The sequence below is a fragment of the Gadus chalcogrammus genome, chromosome 8 (assembly GCF_026213295.1).
Source record: "Gadus chalcogrammus isolate NIFS_2021 chromosome 8, NIFS_Gcha_1.0, whole genome shotgun sequence".
Classification (NCBI taxonomy): Eukaryota; Metazoa; Chordata; class Actinopteri; order Gadiformes; family Gadidae; genus Gadus; species Gadus chalcogrammus.
This window is the reverse complement of record NC_079419.1, coordinates 17,312,192-17,339,507: the sequence shown is the minus strand read 5'-3', so window position 1 is coordinate 17,339,507 and position 27,316 is coordinate 17,312,192. Positions and strand designations below refer to the sequence as shown.

Here is a 27,316-nt window from a genome sequence, read left to right as displayed (position 1 = left end):
TTACTTACATTACCATCTTTTGTCATTCGAAGATTCATTAGTAATCAATCATTTATGTCCCCCTGAAATAATCTGCCTTCTAATGCATTCATATTCCCATGTGTTGCAACTATTGCATCAAGTAATCATCTTGCCAGAATGTACCAGAAGTAAGCCAAATCCAAAAGTTATCTCAATAGACTTGGGCCTATGGTAGCAACCCTGCCTGGGTGCCTGGCCAGTAATATAAAGTAGGTCACAGAAATCCAACTCTTCTGGCATTATCGAATTGAACCAGATTTGATACTATTTTTAGAATTCTAATGAAATTATTAAAATATTTGGAACCACAATTGAAATACTTTGAATCTACAGGTAATACTTAACCTAAATCTGATATATCATTTGTGAATGCATTGACTTTCCACCCTGGCCCCTCCATGTTATTGTTTTTACAATCGGTGAGACGGCCAGTTTCAATGATTCACATATAAATAGGAGAAAATATAATTTATGAACTGTATTCGTTTGAGGGGGAGACATGATCAGCATATGGTAATGTTCCCTGGCATCCTGAAGAAGGACCCTTGCATCTTACACCCATTGTTGTTGGTTGATCGAGATACCGTTTGATTCAGCCCTCTTCATTACTTCCACACAAAATGTAAATTGCCCCTCAACGCTACCCTTACATGATTATTTGTTATACTGCTCCCCAAGCAATGCTGCAGGTTTCTAGCTGTATTCATCAGTGATTTAGGTCAAGCTCTTAGATAAATGCTTATCAACAGTGTATTGCATGTATCTTACCGTAGCATTCTTTCATTAAACATACTATACTTGATGCTTGTCTAAAACAGAGTGATGTTTTCTTCCATTAGGCTTATTTAGGCTGTTGTTCCCCATTGCTGTAGCATGCAAATTTTCCACATTGCTATTTTCATTCTGACCACACATGGATGAGGCTTCTGAAGCACCAGAATGATGCCTTATCCTAGAGATATTGACAGATATCCCAACATTGCTTAGATTCTGCATCCCTCTGGCCTCTTCTAAGGAATGAGATACGAGCATATCTCTGTCAATAGCTGTGTCTGTATGGATGTACATGTGTGTGATATTTGTTCTTAATGTTTGTGTGCTTGGCCAGTCGCAGAGGGACGATGACGCGGAGTGACGCAGTCTGCATAAAATGGGGGTTCGCTGGCGGTTGCTATTTTTAGACTCCATTACCAGACAGCATCTCGCGGCTGTTTCTGTGTGCTGGCTTCCTACATGACTCATACTGGAGCTGGTGCTTCTCCATGGGTCACGTGACAGGGAAGTGCCTTTAATGCAGTGGGGAAGAATATTAAAAAGTAGCCGTTGAGAATGTCGAGAATATCGATTAGGTGGGACAATTGCTCAGACTCACTCGACCAGAATCGAGTGGAATAGAATGTAATTTAACATCTGACCTTCCTTCACGAGCCCTTGGAGCATTAGACTATCTAAAGTAAATTTTGCTTTATTATCGATATGAAATCACATCACACATGTTTGCTGGTGTTTGAATAAGAATCGTCTTTATTGGCCCAAAATGCTTACACACAAAGAATTGGACTCCAGATTCCTCAATGTGTATACCAATAAACCATAAAATAATGTTGATGTTTAAGTGAAAAATAATAAAAAATAAAATTAATACGAAGAATATAGTCAAATAAGTACAAATAATATGGATACTGTGGAGAACTTTGTGTTTGTGTGTGTGGGGCCAGGAGACAAGCCAACAGACGTCTTTATCACCAGGGGCCGGGTGCCAGACATGCTGAATGGGTGTGTGGTTGTGTGTGTGTGTGTGTGTGTGTGTGTGTGTGTGTGTGTGTGTGTGTGTGTGTGTGGGTGGGTGTGTGTGTGTGCGTGTGCGTGTGTGTGGTTAATTGAATAGTGTGAATCAGAGGGGGTTGGCCAAGTCTTGGTTTTGCAAATGAACAGTTTAACACATCAGGATCGTCAGCCCACTGACGGCCGTCCACAGGGCTGGAGGTGTGTCCGCTCTGACACTGGGTCATCGGGTGAAAACCAGTTTTCCATCCTTGCAGAGATCCACTCTCTCTCGGTGGACACTAGATGAGCCTTTTGTTGAGTGAGTATCTAGCATCTGTATGCAAGGCCAGCTCTTGTTATACTCAGAGTGGTTTCTGGTGGCAATGCAAATTTCCACAGCATTAGCATTCCCACTGTTTAACACAATCACGATGCTTTACTAATCTAGCACACACTAACCCTAAACCTGACCCTCACCCACACAGGGCCACATGATAATACAAATATATAAATTAATTGGATCAAGTTAATAGCAATGTAATTACCTTCTGCTAATTATTTATCTGTGCCTTGTGGGATGCCCATCATGTTCTGGACCTCTCATTGCAACACAGAACCACAAGATGGCAGAACTTCTCCTCATCCAGGCTCACTAGTGCTCCTCAAATCCAGAATCATCTCCCTGCAGATAACCAAAGACAAGCAAAAAACTAATATCATTTTCAGATTAGCCCATAACCTCTCAAGGCAAGGTATATTTCAAACAGTAGGCTAGAAACATGAATAAATAATTGTTGAAGATTGTATTTATTTAAAAACGAAAATAGAATACATATTTAAGATTGTTAATTCAAGCCATGATGTGGACATATAGTTGAAGATATAGCAAGTAAGGTCAAGAGGTCAGAATATTCAAAATATTGATTGGATGATTAATTCATTTGTAGGATAGTGGTTGATGCTTTTCCAATCTCTTATGAGATTAAAATATTGTATCAATAAATGTAATCTTGTTTATTTTGTAATCTCTTCAAATAAGCACAAATAAACGTCGCTGTGTTAAAACATAATTTGTTCATGAATTGATGATGCTTTGGACGCAGCGCTGCATTGCCCTCCTCTGTGGTAGATCTTAAATACAAAGCCTGGGGGTAGGGCCTTGGTCTGTTTGCCCTTTTGAAGGAAAAGTTTGGCAGCATTCTCGGTAAGTCGGATCTTGAAATTATGAGACACCTTGAAACGGATATGCATGCTGTCATCAGCAAAGAACCAGTGTGACTGTGGCTTGTATGGGAAGCAAGTCCAGCATGTATTTGGACTGGGTGTTGCTCATGACTCTTAAGAATGTTTCTTTCTGCAGCAGAGGTGGATTTGTGATCAAACTTTCTCAAGAGCAATCCTTGAGAGCCTCGTTTGTGAAGGCCTTCCTTGAATACTTTGACCAACCCACCAGATTCTGATTTAATACAACACAATATATCAAGATGTGAGCCTATTTATTCATACTGACTTCCCATAAAAGCGACAAATCATGCACATATATTGATGTTTGAAGTTGTTGAATTGTTATTTTAACACATAAATAAGAATAGTACTAAGTCATCCCAAATATATAGTCATTGAAATTAAGTAATTTAGTACAATAAAATGCCTTGCAAAAACGCATGGATTTGCAATAGGCCTATAAGTACCGTAACTTATTTCTAACCCCAATTCAAATGGAGCTATAATCATAAAATTGAATACAATCAAAAACATTCCTTTATTATATTGCATATAAAAGGTGCACACATCGTTTTTGAACTATTGGCCCATAATCAGCACGACTGATTTCATTAGGGTTTGACCTCGTTCGAGGATGAAGTTTATGGGGTGTAGTCATAATTTTTTATTTATATTTTATAATTTATATTTTTTATTTTTTATTTATTATGTTGATTTATTTATTTATTTATTTTTTGCACAATTTCTTTATTTTTTCATAAACGATTTATGATGACTATATGCTCTGTAAGGTGACCTTGGGTGTCTTGAAAGGCGCCTCTAAATTAAATGTATTATTATTATTATTATAATTGGAAATAGTTTGACTATAGGATTGTGCCCAGTGATGACAGAGACAACCGCCCTACCCCCGCTAACACAACCATGCTCGCCAATAACACTTCAAGTAGCACTGGCTTTACCAGAGATACACAATTACAACCCCGAATACGTTTTTGATATTGATATTGAAAGAAATTCCGTATCGGTGAATAACAATCGTTCCTGTTACATGTCGTGGATATTATTGTTCACATCACGTCAGCAAAATGCGGTTAAAAATTCCATAAATATAAAATCTTGTTCTTAGTCTTCATGCACAGCACTTTACTAATAGGTCACTCAATTGGGTTAACTGGAACGTTTGAGTGTTTGCTGGAAGACCATTTAGTATCGATGGTCCCTTCTTGGAGGACCGAACGGATTTCCAACCATTTTGGTGCTCGGAAAAATCCGCATCCTCCATTTTCCAGACGCTGAAGATAGCCTCTGATCAAATCAAACGTTTTTTTTTTTTTTAAAGGGTTAAACCAAAAACGTCAGCCTTTTAATCCCCCGGTATATGTACGACATACTCTACACATCGTGTATCTGTAAAGGCTTAACCTAAACGTAAGCCTATATAAAAATAAACGGAAGTTATCTCCTACTTTGTCGGTTCCTTTGAAATACGAACATTTTATTTTATGGTATTATTAATACACAAATTAAAAATGAACGTAAAGAAGGATGATCAATTCACATAACAATTCAAATAGCAGACCGGGACCGAGATGGGTGTTATCCGCTGGCCCCGCCCCTCAGCTCATTTAAATAACTCGCTAGTCCTCAAAAGAGAGCGCTCTGACGTTGCCTCCTCACTTCGTCCGCCCGGTGCCCCTGCAAGCTTCTCTTCGTTACGCCCACACAACAAACTAAAGGTAATTTACGTGTTGTTTGATATTTCACTTTGAAGGTTATTGATGCTTATAAATCGAGTATAGGTAGTCTGGCGGGTTTTAAGGTTTAGGGCTTGATTTCATTAGAGCCGTCGCCATAGGGTGTAATTTGCCGTTATCCCGTATTGTGTTACATGTAGATATTTCTCACCATTTACCATTGCACTATGCGATTTCGGTTTTTTTACGAAACAAATCGTGTATCAAGACTTGATGTGTCCCTCCTGCCTATATTTCCACTCTCGGCCCTTTGCAGGCTGCGAAACGACCACTAAAACGTGGTTTAAAATGGCGCTTCATTGTCGCAAGACAACGTCACTAGCCTAGTGCTAACACCCACCGCGAGGCCGCCATGAGGCCTACTGAGGCACACCAACGACATTTATGCGTTTATTCGATGGATATTTTTTTCTAACTATAATTTATTTCCAAACGTCTTCATGGTGAATCTGGTCGATAAGCTTTTTCCCAATTTTGAAACATTTCCATGAAGAGATCTGTGTCACGATGCAGGCCTCAACCATGGCGTGGTCTGTTCCTAAATGGCGGCTAGGCCCATTTTAATACGATGACGACATACTACCCATTTTCTGAAAAGACCAATGAGGAGTGCATTCAATAAACCAATAAAATGCGCTGTTTAAATTCTACATTTTGATTTTATGTTTTGCATTGTATCGAATGATTCGCGCATTTTATAATCGGCCCATGTGACCTTTTTTGTTCTTCCACAAAAGATGAATGACGAAGGCAAACTTTTCATCGGAGGCCTCAGCTTCGACACCAATGAGGAGTCCTTAATGGCGGCTTTCGCCAAGTATGGAAACATCGCTAAAGGTTTGCATACGTTTATCCATTTTCTCAACGAATCGTCTTTTTATTTTTATGTGATGGTTTATTTTAGACTCATTGGTATACTATAAATGCTAACCTGCTGTTTTATTGTATATTTTAGTTGATGTTATCCGTGACAAAGACACTGGGAGGTCTCGCGGATTTGGCTTTGTCAAGTTTGATAATGCAGATGAGGCCAAGGATGCTTTGGAGGGAATGAACGGAAAGGTATGTTGCATCCATGTTTATTATGTTCAAAAATGAATAGCAAAAAAAGCAATATCATATGCAAACGATTGTTAAAGATGCATTCCTTGTATCTTAACCATATTTTTATTTATAGAGCTTGGATGGACGGTCTATTCGCGTGGATGAAGCAGGCAGAGGCAGATCCGGCGGCTCCAGGGGCGGCTCCAGAGGCAACTTTGGTGGTGGCGGAGGTGGATTCGGCGGAAGGGGTAGAGGTGGGAGGGCATGGGGCAAGGGGTGTCAATATGCATAATGGTTCGTGCTTAGCACGACCATTTGCTTTTGGTCATACCTCCTTGATTTCGTACTTTTCTAAATGCCGCTTGCCTTACTTAACCCGGGTGCCCGTATGATTTCTTCTTGTTCAGGTGGCGGTGGCGGCTATGGCGAGAGAAGCTACGGCGGCGACAGGAGCTACAACAGCGAAAGGAGTTACGGTAGTGGAGAGAGGAGCTACGGTAGCGGCGGCGGCGGTGGAAGTGGAGGTGGATACAGGAGTGGTGGTGGTGGCGGCGGATATGGCGGCAGCGGTGGAAGCAGCGGAGGCGGCGGTGGATACAGGGACAACAGGCAAGGATTGTTTTGGAATTCAAATTACTTGACAATGCGCTGACATTGTGCTGCCAATCTGATTTGTAACCTAGCAAAACTAATTTGAATTTATTTTGATCGCAGGGGCCAGGGAAGCTATGGTGACCGCGCCAGCTCAGGATCCTACAGAGACCAATATGACAGCTATGGTAAGTGACTGCAATTGGAAGGGATGCTTAAAGTAAAAGTTAAAATATTGTAGTTGGAGTTGCACGACCCGATAACGTTCACTGTCCACGCCCAAAGAGAACATGAGCGAACTGGAGTTGCGGTTCACAACAATCCCTATTTAAAAGATGCTCTTGTTGCACAGCCTTGACTCCGCAGCATTAGTGAATTGTCCTAATGGTAGCCCATATCCGTTCTTCCACCAGTCCCATATTTGCGAGCACAAGAGTTATTTGGTGGGGTTTATGTCAACTCAAATGTCTGTGAAACTTTCAGTGTCTTTACCTGTGTGCCCACTTCTTATCCTCAGCTGCACACGACTAAAAATCCCTGACTCAAGATCATCACTTGGCTGGCTGTATTTAAAAGATGCGCTCCTCAAGAAAATGTCCACGTGTTATTGGTGACCTTATTTTTATAGTATGTTCTGTTGTAGCAGCTTAAGCATCTTTAAATGTAGCCATAACGTTTGGCCGTTCATTCACAAAACCATGTTTAAAGTTACTTTAAGATGTTCCTGGGTTGAGGGGGCGTCTTATTAATATCTTGCTATAAATTGTCTGATTTGAATGGTGCTGTCGACTGATTTTTCCAACATCTATTCACTTGGCTCTCTCCTGATACACTCAGCCTTGTTCTGGCACAGAACTGAGCTTTTTTTATTCCCTGAAACATTGGAGCGTCCGATGGGGCTTCTTTACCTTACGTTGTAGTTCTCCTTCAGTTTGACTATGACCTACCTCCTGCCAAGTTCTAAACTGAGCGGACAGAGACAGCCGTGCTCCTAAACATTTTTCGGGGGGGGATTTTGTACATGCATTCCTTAGTGCTACTAGAGCAATTCCACATCCTTAAGTGTTTATTTTAATTTAATTTTTTGCTGAGGGGCCCCTGTACTATCAGTTTCTTCCCAAGAAAATTCATTTTCAGAAAGTATTCCACACACAGAGGGGCAGACTGTTCATAGTGTTGCAAAATGCAGCACGTTGCAGTCCGTCCAAAATTTCGATTTTCTTTGTTCTGCTCTCAACGCCTGCATTTTAAATGTGCTGTAAAATGGACTGAACATGTATAGGTGAACATCAATGTAACTCGTCGCCCCAGTAAATAACAGCCGGGATCAGTTTTGTACTTTGCTATTTGTATCAACGATTTTTTTTTTTCTGTCAATTTGGTTTCATGGAGCCTATTAAACGATTTATGAAAAAATACCAAAAAAATGATTCTTGTGTTAAACTAAGGGGGGACCCTCCTGGGTAAATAACTTTGTTTGTTTTGTATAATGATGCTTTGCATCCATAGTGATTGGACTACTTGAATACTTCTCAAAAGTCGGCAATATAAAGCTCTGAGAAGTCAAGTCGCTCAAAAGCATTTGTCCCAAGTTTAATTTGGCAAGATAAACTAATCTTCAGTTGCCCAGAGCATGTAATGTGAAGACCTTGTACAGTGGGTGTTGTGGTGGGGAGAGATGAGGTGGATTTTGGTTGTTAATGCTTCATTACGTTCAAGCGGTCCGCTTCTTCCAAAACCTACAAGTCCTTGGCGTGAAGTGTTGCCCCTCCTGACAAGTGCACATCCGATGAACGCTGCTCTCTTGCCTAGTTCATATGTGGAGAATTCGTAGGCCTGTTCACTTGAGGTAAACTCCTTTTGCTTTGCTCACATCCTTCGACCTTGGTGTATAACATGTCCATGACCTTCCAAGTTAGCTGATGTAAAAGTCCTTCCTTGCTTCAAATGTCTGGTTCTGACGTGATCATTGACGAATAACCACACACTTGGACTATGGTGCCCTCTCTTCGCTGAAAACCAAGCCTCCAGTCAAATGGATAGTATTGTCAATGCATCAGTTAATCAAACTTGCTCCAAGAATCCTTCAATTGACCTAGGACGATTTCAGTTTCCACCTTTTCGTTGGCCTTTTCCCCTAGTGTGTCACTGAGTAAAATAGTTCTGTTGCATGCTCTTCATTGACATCTGTGTTCTCTTGCCCAGAACTTAATTGTTGATTTCTTTCGTTCAGGGTGACCCGACGGTGGGAGAATACTCAGGATCTACACATTGGCCTAACATGCTGAACTCGAGTCTGCAGGGAAGGCCCTACTTGTCACCAGGTAAATTTAACCAGTGCAGTTGACGGCGACATCCCTAATGCTGTTGGCCAATAGTTTATTTTGCCGGGATGGTTCCAGGATTAGTAAATTGCAACCGAGAAAGTGTTTCAATCTTAAGTATAGGGTACCACTTTCCTTGGGAGTATTTAAAGTGACTCTGCTCTTAAATAGCACCGCAGAGCTTATAAAACGGGTTTACTAAATGGGTTGGATTGTTAACGATAAATTTGCCAATTACAGTGTTGGTAAATTTGGGTGTTTGTGTAGTATATTGGGAAATTACTGATACTTTCGGAATATTATAAATAATTGGGGACTCCTGACCGTTGGTAGATTGAAAATACACGTTGCAGTGTATTTTGTCTCTATTCAGGGCACCCTGTACGTGTTATGTCAGATATGATCACATCTACGAGCAATTTATCAAGACTTTGATCCTCTGGTTCTATTCTCCTAGATTGTAGGTTGAAATAATTGTTTTTCCTCCCCAGGTTGAGGGAACCTTCCGGTGAATGGAAGCATCTCTGAAGATGGTCCCGACCAGTGTTCTTACAGAAGGTGGTCCCGACAAGTCTGTTCTTACAGAAGGTGGTCCCGACAAGTCTGTTCTTACAGAAGGTGGTCCCGACAAGTCTGTTCTTACAGAAGGTGGTCCCGACCAGTCTGTTCTTACAGATGGTGGCAGAAGAATGAACAGAAGTGCCTCCTTCACGGCCCAGAAAAAAATATTTAAATAGAAGTCTATATTTATGACCTGTGCAGTTAGTTTTTCATTGAAATGCTCCTGCTCATAACTCCCTTGTTGGGGTTAAGTTATCGTTTTCAATGTATAACATTTTCAATAAATTGAAATATTCCTACTGGTGCCTCTTCCATTATGAGATGTATAGTAATATACAGGAAATAGAAATGTTACTCATGGAGTTATATGGAGTAAATAAACTAATACGGTTCTGTTGTCATATTTAAGTCAGTCAGCCTCCCAGAGGTTATGCTGACAACCAGGAAATGTACTTTTCTAGTGCAAACAAACTAGGGCTGGGTAAAAATAACGACTCATCAACGCACTAATTTATTTCAATTGAATTTCGCTAGAATTTAATTTACATTAAAAAAAGCAGCCATTGTAATCTAGAAGCGAGTGGCTAAATGTACATGCCCTTATACATTTGATTTTTATGCTGCCAAGTTTAGCTCAGGAACAGTACTATACAATGGTGTATTCCCTTTTTGCTTGTTAAAGCACAATGAAATGGTTAATTCATTTTGAAAGGGTTACTTCTAAATGTCATCTGCCTGTATTATTGGAACGATAACAAATCAAGACCTAAATGAATTGTGAGGTACCTGGCAATACCCAGCTCTAGTATAAACCTATATGAACAGATTAATTATACGTAATTGATAACATAACGGCAAGTACATTTACCTAAAGGTTTTACTTAATCATTTTAAATGATTGAGCTCAATTTAGATAAGTGAATGTCACACAGCCCCCCTGAATTTTTAAGTCTCCTTTCTCAAGGACTTCTCAAAGATTTCCAATGTTACATTTCTTGAAAGAAAATTAGGCATCAATTAATTTGGCCGTTTCAAAGAAGGGTAAATCTGAATACGTTACAGAAAAATCATACTTTATTGTACATTTACAAGGTTCAGCATGGGGCTGTCATTTCATTGACAGTCCAGTACGATATCCTTCCAGACAGATGCTAAACATACCACTGGAACCCAAAGCGTTTGTGGAGAAGCTGTTCACGGGGTCTGAGGTTGAACAGCTCCTCTGAGGGAGGTGTTATCCAGCGATCTGTATGGTACACATTCTCACCGACCTGCAAGAAAATGAAAATGTATAGAAGCAAGACTGCATCAGACTTCGGTCTCACATTGTAATTGTCATAAAACCACATGCACACAGCTTGTTTATAGAACGTAAAGGCTACTATGCCACAGGGAAAGTTCTGGCTAGAGACAGCACTGTGCCTGGACCAGAAACCCAAAGCTGAAAGGTAGTTAGCTGAGTTTGTGCTCTTAATGGCCAATGCCTCATTTAGAGATCAATGATGGTTCGTATTTAGATAAGTGTTTTGAATAAGTGGGATTTCTGAGGCTTTTTTAGAAATATGAAAGGCTTTATAAGCTTACCTTCCAGCCTGGGACATCTTTCATGAGGACGGCTTCCTCTTCTAGATTTTCCCTCATCATTCTCAAGGTCCTGGTAAAAAAATAAAATAATTTTAACCATTTATTCCAGAAAGGATGTCATCAAAATTCATAATTATTATAAATGAGCATTACCTCCGGTCATGTTCCGCCTGCAGCAGTGGCATAAGAGCTACCCTGGCTTCCAACTCCTCAATCTGCAACCGCCTTAACACACAACCATTCATCAGAACAAGACTGGAGGAAAAATGCATTGCCTTCAATAGGTTTCCAATACAATGAATTACCTCCTTTCTCTGTTCCATTTAAAAAGCCTCCAGTATCCAAATACCAGTACACCAACGCCAATGCCGAACATACTGTAGCCTAAAATATTGTAAAATGACAACATTAGTTTTCCTCGCTGGATGTAATTCAGCTTTGAGTCATAGTTTAAAGTCATAGGATTGAAAAACATTGAGTACACCAATGTTGCCCTTGACTACATTTATGGTTGCCCCGTGATATTAAAACACCCAAAATCAATGGGAAAATGTCAGTCGTTTACTTATTTAAAACCTTCAATTGAAGGATAGTCTGAATTTACGTTGTTTATCGATGTGTTTGAGTAAATGCATGTTTCTGCGTTTCCTGTGTCATTAATGGAGCTGCCACAGTTGCATGTATATAAGCAGAAACACCGGATCGTGCACTGCCAGTCAATAATGACATCGTCGATTCCATTAACCATATTCATCATAAGGCTATTTATTTTACTCGGTTATTCTAACAATGACACATTATTTCAAAAATTGTTATAGATTATGTGTTGTCAAGTCTAAGTTAGCAAGCATTAGCATATTTGCAGATTCCCATTAGCTCAAGGCCAAGGTAGCAACAGGTTTACTGTTTAATACAAATTATTGACACATATTGTATTAACGGAATTTGTCTGTACCGGAGAGTCCTCGTTTTGGAAGGTTTCTCTTGTAATCAACGGGGCCATAGCCTCCCGGAGGAGGCATGTCCTGCTTCACCTTGGACGCCGCCATCTTCTTTAGTACAAAACAGAAGCTGAAGCAGGTCAGCTGGGATATTGGTGCCACCAGGCTGAGCACCACAGCGCCCTCAGGCTGAACTAAAGTGTATTACAGGTACCTTAGTTATTTAGATCGGCCCTCTGGGCAGGCCTTTTATGTCTGGGTTGGTAAGTGATTAAGTAATGGACCTATAAAGAAAGGTTAATTAAAGGTATTTGGTTCAGTTTAGTAACAGGTTAGCTATGTGTTGTGTCATCAAGTATCATGATTTGTGATTTTTGTTGCATGAAATGAGTTTTCATGCAATCTCTTATGGAAAATATCTCTGTACTGTAAACATAATTAATTTGTTTTAAAATACAATATAAAACCACCTACATAGGGTGGTAGAAGTTAATCAATTACATCAATAACTAGTTATTCATAAGGAAACTATTAAGTGTGCGGATGCTTAATCATTGACAAATAAATGACACACAATGGTTACAATTACTTGTATATATTTTTTATTTCTTAAGGAGCTAGGGAGAAAAACATAAACCAAACAAACATTATCATTAGTTTGTACTTTGCGGTACAGAATTGAGAGCAGAAAAGTTATGCGGTACAATGAGGGGCACAAGCGAATATTATTGTATTGCCAAGTTTTTTTTTTTTTACAAGAAAACGGCCCTATACATAGATTTAAGGCCTTACATTGGCCCCATCTATTGGAAGGACAATGATCAAATTCAGATGCAAAACTCTGGCTCTGATGTCCGATTCAGCTATGCAAGTTTGACTTTAACATCAGTACTTCCCTCACACACAAAATAAAATGACATGGTTGACATTATTGTAAATTAAGCAAAATACAGATGGTAATTACAGATGTAGTAAGAAATAAGACCATATTGCTTTGAGCTATGGAACATAATGAACTGAGAATAAATTTAAAGTTCGGCATGCATTGTAAAAACCGACAGAAAAAAATAAACTAGAGCAAAATTTTCTTGCAAAATCCACAATTGACATTGTAATTTAAACAGTAAAAATAACAAATAACTTAAAGTAAATACAAAGAAAATTCAAACCTTCCAACTACAGGGGTTATGTGCTGAAAGCTTTTCAAATCTATCTGATCGTCTTTAAACCCTAACGTGAAGGGGGTTTGTTTAAGGGTATGAAGATATTCTGATTCTGATATATATATATAGATATATATCTATATATAGATATATACCTATGTATACACAAGTAATGTATTCATTTGACTTAAAAATGTCATGAATGTGTAATCTCTTTGCTGGGTTTGTCCAGAGGTAAGTCGTGTACGCTCCAAAAAACTGAGTACTGCTATCTTTCCCCAGGAGGAACCTCAACATAGAACTAAAGAACAGTAACAGCGTGTACAAGTGTGCACACACTGTGTTTTGTATGTTTAAAAACTGGGTCACCTTCACAAAACAGGTGAGATACTTTGTATGTTCTTAACCGTAAATGAGTAAAAACAATCTTGCACAATGATCCACAAACAGTGATCTTAAAAATAAAAGCAGTGTTGAAATAGAGGAAACTATAACATAAACCATAACAGGTAAGCAAAAACATTTGTTTTAAAAGTGAGTACTTCCTTAACCGTCCTCTGGGGAGTGCTGTGGACCATATTATGGGAACTGAGGAAAAAGTAGTAACTTCAATAACAATGAATAGTATGAGATAGTTTTTTTGCACTTTATTTCCACGTGTTTGCTGTCTGGGAGATCGAGCGCGATGGAATCATGTCCAGAAGGTACTCCCTCTGACGAGCGTCGACGGTGGATGAGGTCTTATGGCCGGAAAGACTTGGGTTGACATAAGCCATGGTTACTCCTGTGGAAACAGGTAAACCCGCGACACATTAGCTCTGAACATGGAACTAAAGTGGTTGTCTATTTAAGTTAATCCGTTATTATATATAAAGTCCATCCATCCACCTATATCAATCTCTTTATCTATATAAATAGCACACACACACACACACACACACACACACACACACACACACACACACACACACACACACACACACACACACACACACACACACACACACACACACACACACACACACACACACGTGTACACACATCCACGCAGAAAATGTAAAGATGACCATTGGCAGAATAACTACTTGTAATCTTACACCATGTACCTTATTAGAAAAACTGGTTATCCTACACCTTGTATCTTATTAGAAAAAAACTAAGTAGGGATACTGCTAAATGAAGGAAGAAACCAAACCACCAACAGAGGGGCTAAGGTAGGAGAAGAAGAGATTTAGGGAGTTGTTTTTGCCATGTCCGAAAACACGTCTCCTGTACAAAATCCCATCCACCGCATGGAAATACACTATGATACGACTCCTCGTTGTATTTGACGTATTAAAAAAGCACAGGACTTTTGTTTTTGGACGAGACAAGAAACGGACAGTTTAGAGAGCAGAGGTCGCAGGGGCCAGTGAGGTCGGCGGGCTGGGGTTAAGAGTGAGTCTACCTGTGTGGCTGTCGCTCTGCTTCTTCCATGCACTGGCTGATGCACTACCTCCGTGTCCGCTGACACTGCTTCTGCCGCTGATCCCCCTGCTGCTCACCTTTAAGCTCTGGGCAGAGGGGCGGGACACATGGGCATGCTTACCAGGCCGGTTGACCAAGGCCGCGGCTGCTACTGCGCTCTGCAGCTGGGAGGAGGAGGAGAACGAGTGGGGGACTCCCCTCACCCCCATGGACGAAACAGTGCCTCGGGACAGCTGGCCCTGAGGGCTCTGCAGAGGGGATGGAGGAAGATCATGGATCCAAAGCAGCAAAGGTAGAGAGAGAAGGCAGCACAAACGAAAACATGAATTAGAATTGAGTTATGCAATGGAGACACAGAATTTCTGTACACAAACAATGTGAACAGTTTATCAAATGCATATTTAATTGACAGGGTGGCAAATGCAGAGTATAGACATAAACATAAAATGGAAGATGTACCTGCTTGATGCTGGAAGAGTGGTGGTGAACGATGTTCTGTCCTCTACTATGCTGGTGATGGTGCTGATGCTGCATGGAGGACACCCTCGCCTGGACTTGCTTCAGCTGCTGTGCGCCCAGCTGGTCTGCCTTCATCGATGGGGATGAGGAAGAGGAGGAGGAAGTGGAGGAGGTGCTGTGGGAGACCGGTGAGGCGGACTGCTGAAGGATGCGCTGCTCTATTTCCTGCTCCTGCTGCAGGGCCTTCACGAACGCAGCTTTGAGCCTATTGGTGTGCTCCGCTTTCAAAGCCTTCTTCTGATTGGATGACATACAGTCCTCACAGAGGATGGTCCCACCCTTTGCCTTGTCCTGCCTCCAGCGGCAGGTGAAGTCGGTGCTGCACTGGGTGCAGGTGAAGGGTTCTCTGGGATTAAGCTTAGATGTTGCAACACCCGTCTTTCCTGAGATGGACAGAAACAGGAAACCAAGGGGCTTTGTCAGTTAAGATAACATGGGAAACATATTTGTAAGATAGATTTAATCATCCTGCTAATTGTAAACATATAATAAGAGAGAACAGCAAGCAACTGTGATGTACCTCTGTGGATAGTATCAAGCAGATTTTGTACAACTTCTTCCAATCCCACCAGGTAGATGAATTCATTATTTGCAGCCGAGGGCAAGAAGTTGAATTCTGGCGCAGGGGGTTTTGGTGGAGGAATCTCCAAGAGGGTCTTTTCCAATTGTTTGCGCAGGGCCAGTTTAGCAGCAGCCTGGCGGCTTGCTGGGGTATCATTTATATTGACCACAGACATGTTACTGCTTCCTGACTGGGATGTCATAGAGGAGGCCTTTAAGTTGGTTGACGATGCCTTTGGGAATGGAACAATTATATAGGTTAATAGGTATAACAGATAACAAGTTATAATTTGTAAAAGCCCTTTTCTGGATGGTCAATGACCATTAACATATCAAACCTATTGCGTTACAAGAAAAAACTAGAATCAATTTACCGTAATGTAAACATTATAAACAATCGGTCAAGCAACTTGTATTTCTTGAAAACAAAACTTTTCACACGTCCTACTTTAGTTGATTTGGCTTCAATTCTGCAGAAAAAGTTGGTGATGGGTATCTGGGCCATTTTAACACAATGCTGGTCAGTCAGTCAAGGTGGTGGTTTTTCTTGCCGTTACTTGCTAACCACTTTAATTTAAACTAGCTTGTATTAGCGAAATCTACCAAAAATTTGATTTATTTGTCGTCCTATTGCTTTATCTAAAAACGTTTAAGAAAAAGGCCCTTGAGGTGGACGCAAGGAGGTAGCTCAAGGACGTAACAGGCCCGTAACCCCCTTGCGTTGCGGGAACGTGGGACCATATCAGCCCTAGTAACTTATATATATCAACACGTCCATTTTAGCGCTTGGACGACGATCTGGTCAAATACGGCAACCCGGTCTGTCCTAATTTAAGAGCGTCCGCACCTCACATTCAAAACACATTCAGTAGCGCAATCGCAGATTCAAACAGACGTCTGTTTTTATACAAACATCAGTCGTTATTGAAAATGCAACAAGTTGTTTGATATCTAAAATAACCAGTCTTTTCGAAAATTATGGGAAAAAATGGCTTATTAATGGTAATGAATGGTAATGACAGAACCTCGCCACTTGCAAAGTAGCGTATATTCAAATTATACAGAATGTGAATTATTAGACTATCAATGAATACCACCTAATTTAAATGAAAAACGACATATTTTCTTTTTTTTATAATAATGATATAAGCTTGCATTTTCACACAATTGTGCGTTTTCCGCATGTCTTAACTTGGAACGACCACATACCTGTGACATATTGACCAGCAAGTTAGTATTGCCAACATTGCCAACCCTAACGAGGCCTGACTGGCCCATACCCCTTTGGCCCTGGGAGCCGGGAGCCGAGATTCTGGTCCCCAACAGCAAGGGAGGGGGACCTGACCCAGGGCCACCAGAAGCAGCCAACTGCTGCTGCTGTTGCTGCTGCTGCTGCTGTTGCTGCTGCTGCTGCTGCTGCTGCTGACGGAGAGCCTGGATCTGCTGTGGAGAAACAGAGATGGGCTAACCAGGAAAACAAAAAGGAAGGACACCCAGAGCCAAGAGGGGGACAGCACCGGGAAGCGAGGGCAGAGCAGGTGGGGAAAGAGGGGGACATTGATAGCATCATAGCAGGGTAGACCGCAGAGACAGACACAGAGACATACAGACAAAGCAAAATAAAATAAGCCATGGCTTTTAAGTCTTTAATATTTCTTTGCCAAAAGTGCCATCCAGTTTACACTACCAGACTCAATTGGTATTGATTTTCAATATGCTAATTATTTTGAGAAATCTTGTTTTGGTAGTTGAATGCTGATGTAAATGTGCCTTACCTGGGCCCCTCTTACGAGAGGTGGCATGATGATCTGGGAGCCATGCTTGGACGACAACTGCTGCCCGCCTCGCACTAGAGGGGGAGGGATAACCGTCCCCGAACTACGACCTGTCGCAATCTGTGGGGGGGGGGGGAGGAACAAAAGGTTATTTGCTTTCTAGCTGAGATACATAGAGATAGATAGATAGATAGATAGACGTACTACTTGTGTGTGTAGGTTTGTCAAGCGACCGCTGACCTGTTGGGAGAGCTTATTCCCTGTAATGGTTCCCCGGATCAGGGGGGGGGGCGCGGCGGAGCCAGACAGGCCCGAGGGCTGGGAGAGGAACGACAGAGGAGAAGAACGGTCATAAATCTCCCTATAGGAATATGTAAGGCGTGATGATGTTGCTCACCACAGTGTGCGTGTGTGTGTGTGTGTGTGCACGTGTGTGTTTACCTTCTGAAGTGTGTCCTTCTGGATCTGACTCTGTCTGAGTTTCTTAAGCAGCACCAGTTTGGCCTCCTCCAGCCTGAGCTCCTCTTTCAGCTGCTTAATGATGCGCTCCCTCTCTTCTGGGCTGCTCTTCTGCACAAGCACACACACAAATACACCCCCACAAGACCATAACATCAATTAGGACCTCGCAGTGGTGGCAGCATGCAGATACTGGTAAGAATACAAATACACAACACATCGGCTATGTTTGGAGGAACACAGATAGTGTACAAGAGCCTGTGCGTGCTTTCTATGTATTTTTCAAATATGTTGCTCGTCATCATCGTTAGATCTCATTTCATCTTCTGAGTCAAGAGAGGGCCAGTAGGTTGTCACAGCAGAAAGTATGAACAGCCTGAATTGACTAAATAAATGGTATAAGACGAAAACAAAATGTATCAATCAAAACAATCAATCTTCGATACGTTCATATCACCATGTTCCCCGTATGCACACGGCACCAGTAGGTGATACTCCTAAACTGGACTCAACATAGCTCTACATTAAGTAGGCCATGCCACAATATACAATATAAAAAATGACCCCTCATTGGTGACACACCTGTGATTTGAGTTACATTTCAATGTAATTGTGCCAGTTATCAGTTACTTTTATCAAAAGGATCTCATATTATAACCAGGTTATTAGGCGAGGTCATGCCAAAAAGGTAAGCTACAAACAATCAGGGGATCGAACACGGTAACCTTTGGCTTGGAGTGAGGAAACCTGGCCACTCTCTGCTCTTATTTGGTCTGGGGAATGGGGAGTGAAGCTTGGTCGTGCACATGCTTGGACACATGTAATGGGTTACCATTACCATGAGCAGATCGGTGTCCAGCTCCTTGAAGTGGCTTAGGCCGTTCATTGGTGGACTGGAAGATTCATTGTCTGATAGGATGATGACGTCGTCGTCATCGTCGTCATTGGCTGGCGGACGCTTCTCCTTCTTTACGCTGTTGCTAACAGAGTCAATAAAAGATACAAACGTTAATTTCCCAAGATTACTCCCTCTTTACTCTAAACACACTTTAAGAACACATTTAGAGATGGAGACTAAGTTAGTGGCACTCATGACTCCGGCTAAATTCAATACTCCAAGTATTGATATCTTACGTGTCTCTGAAAGCCAAGTCAGGCCTTCTTTATACGTTTATTTTAAACTGGTGCTAATGCCAAGCCACATGTGTGGGAAGCTTTTAATAGAAACGGCATGGGTATAAATAGAATATGTTTTTTCTTTATTCACAAGGGAAGGCTGGGTAAACTGGAGGGTAGCTAACTTTCACACATTTAAGATGAATGACTTGATAGCATGCTTACACTTATGTCTCATTTGCAATTATTTCGATTAATATTAATCACAGGAATGGGGAGGTCTTTGAACAGCACCTTAGATTTCAGAATGTGGGCATTAGTTTTAATGACATCAGGGCATGCAGATAATGCGGATGATTGGGACAATTTACAGAGAGTCCGATCTCTCTCTTGACTGACCACTTAAAAACAAAGTGGGGGTGTCGACGTTATTGGACTAACCCTTCCTGTGGATTCATCACTACTCTTCCAACGAAGTCACATGACAAAAAGTCATCATCACGTGCGTGTGTGTGTTGGGGCCCCCTCCCACACTACCACCCTCCCCCCTGCTGTTCCTCACACCGTGGAAACCATGGCAACCCCCGGCTGGAACCGGTTTGTGACACACAGGCCTCATTTTGTGTGAGCGGACTTTTGGGGTTCAGGTGGAGAGCGGGGAAAATGGAGGGAGGCTGGGGGAACCTAGAACACGCGTACACACACACACACCTACGCATGCACTTTCTATAAGCTGTAAAGTCTTGGCGCATCTACACACATATGCAATGTGTTTCTTCCTTCTACGTCAAGGGTCACCTCATACTATATTTAGGGCAACATTTGTATCTTGAGTTAGTTAATGGGAACTAAACAGGAACATTATTATTATTACATAACGTTATTCTCACCCTTTTGAGGTGCTCATATCCACAGGCTCCGCTGTCTGAACCTCCACTTTAATGGTGGCTTTCACCTCCCCGGCAGCCAGAATACCGCCAGACCCCTTCGCTTCTGCCGGGCGGAGCCGGCTCCGGGGATCAACAACCACGGCGGGTTCTGCCTTCACCCTGCCGGCCCGGTCCTTTTGGTCAGTCCGGTTGTCTGGGATGGGTTCAACCGACTGCGAGGTCGGTATCTGCGTCGGGGTCGGGGTCCGGGCCGGGGTCGGGGTCTGGATCAGGGGCTGGATTGGGATCGGGGTCGCAGCCAGGATCGGGGTCGGGGTCTGGATCGGGATCGGGGTCAGGGTCTGGATGGGGGTCTTGATCGGAGCCTGGATCGGGGTCTTGATCAGAATCTGGGTAGGGGTCTGGATCGGAGACGGGGTCTGCTCTGGGTCCTCCTTCGTCGGCGGAGGGGTTTCGGTCGGCACCAAAGGCAGCAGAAGCCGGTTCAGCGCAGGTTCCTCGCGACTCTCCGCCGCCTCGGGTTCAACCCGGGATGGACTCTGTTCATCAGTAAGTGCAGGACTGACGTCATGGTTTGGTTGGGCAGACTGGTTTTCTGGCTCGAGGTCGTCCATCTTGGGCTTCTTGCTGTCGCTCTCGGTGTCGGACTGCTCGGAGGAGGCCGCCGGGGCGTCTTTCTCCAGCGCTCTCTTCTGGCTGCGTGTCTGGCGAACCGCCTCTTCAGACATCCTGCTGGGGAGAAGGAACAGATATCCACCTTTACTTAGCAGTTACAACCACACATGCGTGTGCTAATGCAGAATGCATACTGATCATTTGTGGGACAAAAGGGGAATGTTTTTGCATCTGGGCCTCGACATCATGTGACATGCCTCAATGAAGATACAACCATTGATATTCTTCATACAAATTAAATGCTGTGGTACAATCAGTCATAACAAAATAAATGTCTAGAGATGGGAATTAGAAATAACGCTAAAGATGTGTTGGTTTGGCAACGAAAACCACTGGGATCACGTCGGATGCATTAGCGCAGGCCTTGAGAGAAACAGCTGGAACAGGTTATTCAGCAATATGTCTTTATTTCTTTAAATGTTGAGGATATAAATCTTAAATATTTCTAAATGTGACAGAAGATACTTTGAACCTGTGTCTGTTTTAAGTGCCATATTTGAGCTTTAATCTTCATCTTAAAGAACAAACATGACCGACAACGATGACTGTCTCCCAAAGGTGGAAGATAGAGACAAGACACAATGTTAGACTGCTGTTTGTGTAGTTGGACTCAGTGCAAGAATCTAAATAGACTAAGCTATTCCCATTCCAAGTGAATAAACAGAATGTATGACTAACCATGGCTGTATTTTAGACATCTCCCATATGGGCTAAATAGATAGAATTCAACAGAAACATACCAATGTTACCAATGTAATAACACCAAGATTTGATGCAGTTCCTCACACATTGTACATTTAGGGAGAAATGTCCTAACTTAATAACTTAAATGTTGCCCTTGAGGTTTCACACATTTCTGTGTCTGCTTGAAACTGATAATCGAGAGTGTGCATGAGTCACCACACCGGCTGAGTTCATGTGAAGTCCAATGCATTCTATACCGTCAGGAGCATTCTACACAAATCGGTGCACCTTTTAAAGACATCAGATTCACTCTGCAACGGAGACTGCTATTGAAAAGAGCGACATGCATTATCTGTGTATATACCTCGCTGACCTTGAATCAGCTACAGGTGATAAAAGCAGTAAGGGCCCTGACGACCCCCATGTAGATGAATGTGGTCACTGTGGTACTGCTCTTGAGTGAGGTGTAGGCAAGGTATTTTAACATATAATTGACCCTGATATATGAAATATAATGATTCAAATGCACCAATGATGAAGTGTCTTTAATATGACTATAATTGTAACGCTATTTGATGGTAGTTTGGTCCACCTCTCTCTGAAATGGCTTTACGACTGAGCTGATGGTTTCCGCAAATGGCTAAACGACATCCTCCAACTCTCACACAAATGTATTGGACCAGACATCCACAGGGTGGCTCTTAAATCACATTCGGGCCCCTCACGAGAAGGTCTACATTGAGACCCTGCTCACTGCCTTAAACGGTTCAAACAATCGGAGAACAAAGCCACATTATTACACAAACAGAGCCGAGTGAGGTGATGTCCTCTCATACGGCCTCAATGAGCCCCCGTGCCACCAAACCGCGATTATAAAGAGACCACTCACTGGTCTCCCGGAACCACAGTGCACCCAACAACGCAATACAGGAAGCTGTGTGTTGAGGGGGGGAAACGGTTAACCCTTTCTGTTTGGACTAGTTTTCAGTGGCGTACTCTGTACTACACAGCCCTGCCCCACCCCCCCTTCTTAAAATAGTTATGGTGGCGAGCCCGCGTTACCACCAACCGAACCGGACCAGTGAAGGAGAACCCACTTGAAACCCAACAGAAACAGCTCATGCCCAGTGGCTAGGTTGGCGGTGGTCATTTATTTGGATATTTATTTCTAATTACATTGATATCATGGAGATACATATGACATGGCCCTTCCCAGGATTCGGTGGGACACACAAAGCACATTTTTTTCCCTGAGAACTGGTTTAAACCGGCCGGCTAGTGTGTGTGTGTGTGTGTGTGTGTGTGTGTGTGTGTGTGTGTGTGTGTGTGTGTGTGTGTGTGTGTGTGTGTGTGTGTGTGTGTGTGTGTGTGTGTGTGTGTGTGTGTGTGTGTGTGTGTGTGTGTGTGTGTGTGTGTGTGTGTGGCTTTGCACGTGTGTGTGTGTGTGTGTGTGTGTGTGTGTGTGTGTGTGTGTGTGTGTGTGTGTGTGTGTGTGTGTGTGTGTGACTGTAAGAGAGGGGAGCCGAGGCAGGTTTAACCCTTAAGGTTCAGGATCAGACGTTGGGCTCCGAAGTCGGCGGTTATTCTACAGTCTGTGGAGCGGGGTGGAGAAGAGGATTGGGGTGAACTACGTTCTGTGTGGATTGGAGGGAAGGTGGTGGAGGAGGATAGAAGGGGTGATGGAGATGGGATGCCGTTGCAGTACTCACAATCTTACAAGCCATGCACTAATTTCAAATGCCTCTTTGTTAGTTGTGTTGATCTCGAGTATAACTTTGGGTTCACTACACTCCCTACACCCAACCAAACCAGATCAACCCCTGCTGACCCCCCCTTCTATCCAACCACCACCACAATCCCTACCCCCCCCCCCCCCACACACGTACAGGGACCCTATCTTTGTAACCGGGTGGACCAGGATGGCTGACAGGTTTCAGATGTCATCTGCATGGAAGCTCAACTTCACACACACACACACACACACACACACACACACACACACACACACACACACACACACACACACACACACACACACACACACACACACACACACACACACACACACACACACACACACACACACACACACAGGAAAAGGCAGATATTGACACTGATGGTTACCATTTTAAATTTCAACATCATTATCACCCACTCATGACCTCTGACCGATACAAAAGTTCAACAAATCTCATGGCACAATCGCAACGTGCATCGTCATTTTTGTTCTGTTGTGGGTCCGCCATCCATGAGGCCTGAACCTGAGGAATTATTTGTTTATGACTTTTTCTTGAAAATATCTTTGTAAGGCTTGAAATGTCAAAACGTTTACCGTTGTTCATCAACCATAATGCAGGCCTACCATCTGCAAATATTTACACAGTGAAAACATACTCGTAATTAAATAAATACCAAATTCACACACACCATAAAAAGCTCTGTATACGATTCACCTTCACACGGGTTCATCAAGCATATTGTTACTTCTATCACAATGTTACATCCACTACCTTGTGGCTAAAAGTTGGGGAGTTCTCCTTTGACTGTTTGCATCCTTAGACTTAACAGTAAGCAAGCTAGAGGGGAGGGTATTAAACAGAAAGATACATTATATAAAGTTTTCTGTGCCCTACATCTGCCCTGGGAGGCATGTGTATGGGTTAATCAAGACGAATCGTAGACTCAATAAGAAGGCAGGGGATGCATAGAGGATGACTAACAGTAAACCCCTGTCCCCCTGCCTTCCAACTTCTCTACATTTATTCCCAACCAAATAAGGGTAAGTATGACAATGTGCGACATAAAGATGTCAATTCTAGATGATCTGCCTCCACCACAACCACTGTATTTAATCTTTACAGGGTCCCAGACCTCCACTTGTAAAAACATAAAAAGGCGTCAAGGAGTAAGAAAAGAAGCGTGGGCTTAGGCTGACCCAGAGCTGAGCAGTACAAGCTGGACTCTGCTAGACATTGCTAGACACCTGCCCTGCCATCTTAAAGCATTAGGTGCTGTGGGATGAATGGCTTTAGCTTAACAATGCGTGTATCTGACATCTTACATGTATCTATAAAGTGTGTGGGTGTCTAATCTATATCTATATCGAGATATAGATATAGATAGATGTAGAGAAAGACACATACAATATGTGTGGATGTGTGTGCGTTGTAGTCACGAAGTGCTGACCAAGCGCTTGGCCTGTGACCCCTAAAGTCATGTGCAGAGGCTCACAATGTGGCAAACCAATGAGCCTTTCCAGAACAGAGGCTCATTACACAACGACTCGGATTGGCTTTTTTCTGAATGTAAACATTGGGGTAGGTATTCATGGAAAGCAAACAGGGCGGAAAGACTGGTTGTGGGGACTTAACAATATCATAGTATGGAGCAGAGACGGGGTACAGCAAAATGTGAAAGATAAGGGTTTAAAAGGAGCACATATAAAAAAGAGATCAAGAACCATTTTAATCAACTTTTCAACAAATGGCTGCGCGTTGTTCCAACCCGTCCGACATAATGGCACTGAGAAGTGCCTCAGGCCCTAACTGAAGCCAACCTGCATTGTGCTCACAGTGGTGCTCGATCAATACAGCAACCCAGGGACCTATTGTTATCTTCAAATGATGCCTTTCAGGGCCATTGTTTAGATGGACGGACATTGTTCTTTCAACAAAAAAAAAATGCAAGTGGCTGAAAATGAGCTCTTTGCCTATTCTTTTCCAGTTAAATATGATCAATAAACGACATCCTACATATTTATGCACCCTGTATCACATGTCAATAGGCCTATATAACGGTTAATGATGCGCACGAGCGTGTTGTCTCCAAGCTGTAATATCTTTGTTTTTGTCCATTGCCTCTTCATACTGCATACTCACAACACCAGACCACGCTCCATTATCCGGCGCCGGATAAACTGTTGTTACTTCTTTACAAAAATGATATATATAGAACAGGCCAGCCCTGTTGTATAAATAGCAAACGCAAAAATAGTTTTCCATTTCCGTTCAAAATGCCATTAAAACAACCAATCGTTGCTTACATGCCTATTGTCATAACAGTTCTGACAACAGTGTTATGATATAGTTACACTGTAAATATCATCTTGTAATGTTGAAAGGTGAATCATCAAATGTTTATCTGTCATGCTTTGGGGTTGAAACCATGTAGAAGAAACGAATAGTATTACAGGAGTCTTGTACTACAGCTTTGTCGGAGAGCAAAGGGACGAGCTCCTTCTCGAGAGGAAATGTGTGTGCGTGCATCTGGCCGTGCGAGAGGAAGAGTTCGTGTGTGTGCGTTCAGCTTTAAGAGGAGGAAGACTCCGGTTGTCACAGCGAAGTATGAAGATCAGCTACCAGATACAGAACCAACACTGGTGGTGCCACGGGGCTGAAACCAGACTGTAACGACCACCATTACACTATCTATTAATCCGTGGAGACGGATCCCTTTAAAAAGTAAACCCAGCCCACCCTGCGAGACCACCCGGCGTCCTCCGTACAGCACAGCCGCTCCGGAGGAACCGACTGTGTGATTAGTTAGCGAGCTAACACTACACATATCACACAACAAAACATCAACCCAGCTTAGCTCGGAAAGCAGTTTATCACAATCATCTGACCTTGCTATGCTAGCAAGTTCACAGTGGACACCCACAAAAGTGATAAATAACACCCAGGTCCACAGCACCAATGCCCTCGGATTGCATGACCCATACCATCCAGAACCGAATCCGAATCTCTTGAGTACATCTGAGAAACCGGGGAATGGTGCGATTAGGGCAAACTTTCATCCCACTATCCTCAAGTGTGTAATGTTAGGCCGCTTCACTGACTGTTTCCCCGGGTATCCTGTTCGAATAAGAACGTTGAAGTCAGAAACTCGGATCAACTACCGGCCGACCGGGATTGAGCATATCAACAATGCATCGATGACGACCTAACGTAATTACCCTTACCTCATTCAACGACTTGTGAATAACAACATCCAAGTCCAGATGGGATGTATACATCGTAGCGTATATAGAGAGAAAAACAGCACAAACGATACGTTTGTATCGAACCCCCCACCCGCCCTCCCTCGCTCAACCTTTGGCTCTGCGGAGAAGTGTTACTTTTCAGCAGCCCATCAGCTCCTCTATCGTCACAGATAGGTGGAGGAAAACCTGGCTCCTCGCGACGAGTCCGAATAAAAGGCTTCCCTCAATCCAGCCACAGAAAAACTTCAGATACACCTAAGTCAACTTACTCGGTCGATTTGGGACCCGTTCTCCCCCGATGGTCGACCAGGGGATCTTTTATCTGCAATTAACCTCGATAAATCGTTGCTTTTTAAAAATCCAGGGGATATCCTCTTTTTTTCGGCCCTCCCCGCTGCCGCCTCTGTTGCCAAATAATGCGCCTCAACACACATGGAGCCGCTGCGTCCTCTTTAGTGGGCATGCGCACCTCAACATACCAGGGCGACCACAGCACATCATGTAACCAGTGACTGACCACCATGGGGCAAAATAAGCCTGGATATGCCAGTGGTCCATGGCACCTTATTTTGTCTCATGTCGATACCACAGACCCAGGACAAGTGTCGCATTTGTGCCGAGATACCTGCACAAGACCCACAGGGTTTTATTTGTATTGATGATGATGTATCAAAAAAATGTACCCTGTGATATCCTTATCAAGAATCACCATCAAGGCTTAAACCTGAATAGAACTGAAGCAGGCGTTCACCTCCACTGGCTGCACTGTGGTTTGCACACACATGCACGCACGCGCATACACACTATCACTTGCACGCCCAGGCAGGCGCACGCACGTCTCCTTCGGTGTGATGTTGTGTCTGGAGGATGACGTGTTCGCAAAAGCTCATCAGCATCATTCTGCTCTACCTTTAAATGCTCAAAAAATCGGAAGTTAAATTTGTGTCGTCAGAATTGATGGTTCTCTCATTCCATCACTCCATCCACGACCCCCCCCCCCTCATCTGCTGCCACAGATGAGTGAAGTCTGCTCACAAACCCCAACCTTTCAGTCTGACCCATTCTAGACCCACCGAAACGATAAGTTCATCAGACCAAAGCCAATTAGTATTGAATGACAATTGTCCTGAGTTCCTAATGGCCAATGGTGACGTTTCTTAAATATACAATTATTAAATAATAGAGACGCCAACGACTGTTGACTAGTAGACC

The 27,316-nt window shown here is 42.8% G+C and overlaps 3 protein-coding genes across 14 annotated transcripts; 1 reads left to right on the top strand and 2 right to left on the bottom strand.

Annotated features, from left to right (window-relative positions):
- Positions 1 to 4,656: 4,656 nt before the first annotated feature.
- cirbpa (cold inducible RNA binding protein a) lies at positions 4,657 to 10,215 on the top strand. Of its 5 annotated transcripts, none has more exons than XR_008896308.1 (8): positions 4,657 to 4,751; positions 5,507 to 5,606; positions 5,725 to 5,831; positions 5,947 to 6,067; positions 6,221 to 6,422; positions 6,528 to 6,592; positions 8,638 to 8,728; positions 9,220 to 10,215. XR_008896308.1 is itself a non-coding variant. In XM_056596700.1 (7 exons), the coding sequence occupies exons 2-7, from the start codon at positions 5,507 to 5,509 to the stop codon at positions 6,933 to 6,935; spliced, it is 609 nt and encodes a 202-aa protein (XP_056452675.1). In that variant the 5' UTR covers positions 4,657 to 4,751; the 3' UTR covers positions 6,936 to 9,944. The 5 variants fall into 5 exon arrangements, 1 of the variants encoding a protein (XP_056452675.1); XR_008896307.1 differs by having other exon boundaries at positions 5,947 to 6,061; positions 6,922 to 8,728; positions 9,220 to 9,931; XR_008896306.1 differs by having other exon boundaries at positions 6,922 to 8,728; positions 9,220 to 9,931.
- On the bottom strand, positions 9,800 to 11,950 carry ndufa13 (NADH:ubiquinone oxidoreductase subunit A13). The gene is made up of 5 exons (XM_056596702.1): positions 11,829 to 11,950; positions 11,179 to 11,257; positions 11,027 to 11,098; positions 10,874 to 10,943; positions 9,800 to 10,560 (listed from the first exon to the last, which is right to left on the bottom strand). Exons 1-5 carry the CDS (start codon positions 11,920 to 11,922, stop codon positions 10,441 to 10,443), a joined length of 435 nt encoding a protein of 144 aa, XP_056452677.1. The 5' UTR covers positions 11,923 to 11,950; the 3' UTR covers positions 9,800 to 10,440.
- A 1,385-nt stretch (positions 11,951 to 13,335) lies between these two features.
- Positions 13,336 to 26,545, bottom strand: LOC130387511 (transcriptional repressor p66 alpha-like). 8 transcript variants are annotated; one of them, XM_056596633.1, is made up of 12 exons: positions 26,084 to 26,189; positions 19,765 to 20,496; positions 18,597 to 18,738; positions 17,741 to 17,869; positions 17,540 to 17,617; positions 17,300 to 17,419; positions 16,734 to 16,988; positions 15,484 to 15,757; positions 14,904 to 15,346; positions 14,648 to 14,692; positions 14,425 to 14,530; positions 13,336 to 13,761 (listed from the first exon to the last, which is right to left on the bottom strand). In XM_056596633.1, the coding sequence occupies exons 1-12, from the start codon at positions 26,086 to 26,088 to the stop codon at positions 13,625 to 13,627; spliced, it is 2,466 nt and encodes an 821-aa protein (XP_056452608.1). In that variant the 5' UTR covers positions 26,089 to 26,189; the 3' UTR covers positions 13,336 to 13,624. The 8 variants fall into 8 exon arrangements, with proteins under 8 accessions (XP_056452608.1, XP_056452605.1, XP_056452604.1 ...); XM_056596630.1 differs by lacking the exon at positions 26,084 to 26,189 and adding an exon at positions 26,374 to 26,545 and having other exon boundaries at positions 14,425 to 14,692; positions 19,765 to 20,493; XM_056596629.1 differs by lacking the exon at positions 26,084 to 26,189 and adding an exon at positions 26,374 to 26,544 and having other exon boundaries at positions 14,425 to 14,692.
- Between the last annotated feature and the right edge of the window lie 771 nt (positions 26,546 to 27,316).

Coding starts and splice junctions, on each gene's coding strand:
- cirbpa (XM_056596700.1), top strand. CDS start 5,507: ATGAATGACGAAGGCAAACTTTTCATCGGAGGCCTCAGCTTCGACACC. Junction 5,607..5,724: donor GTATGGAAACATCGCTAAAG/GTTTGCATACGT, acceptor TGTATATTTTAG/TTGATGTTATCCGTGACAAA. Junction 5,832..5,946: donor TGGAGGGAATGAACGGAAAG/GTATGTTGCATC, acceptor TTTTATTTATAG/AGCTTGGATGGACGGTCTAT.
- ndufa13 (XM_056596702.1), bottom strand. CDS start 11,922: ATGGCGGCGTCCAAGGTGAAGCAGGACATGCCTCCTCCGGGAGGCTAT. Junction 10,944..11,026: donor CAGGCGGAACATGACCGGAG/GTAATGCTCATT, acceptor TTTTTTTACCAG/GACCTTGAGAATGATGAGGG. Junction 10,561..10,873: donor AAGATGTCCCAGGCTGGAAG/GTAAGCTTATAA, acceptor ATTTTCTTGCAG/GTCGGTGAGAATGTGTACCA.
- LOC130387511 (XM_056596626.1), bottom strand. Junction 17,870..18,596: donor TGGACACCGATCTGCTCATG/GTAATGGTAACC, acceptor GTGCTTGTGCAG/AAGAGCAGCCCAGAAGAGAG. Junction 17,618..17,740: donor AGAAGGACACACTTCAGAAG/GTAAACACACAC, acceptor TTCCTCTCCCAG/CCCTCGGGCCTGTCTGGCTC.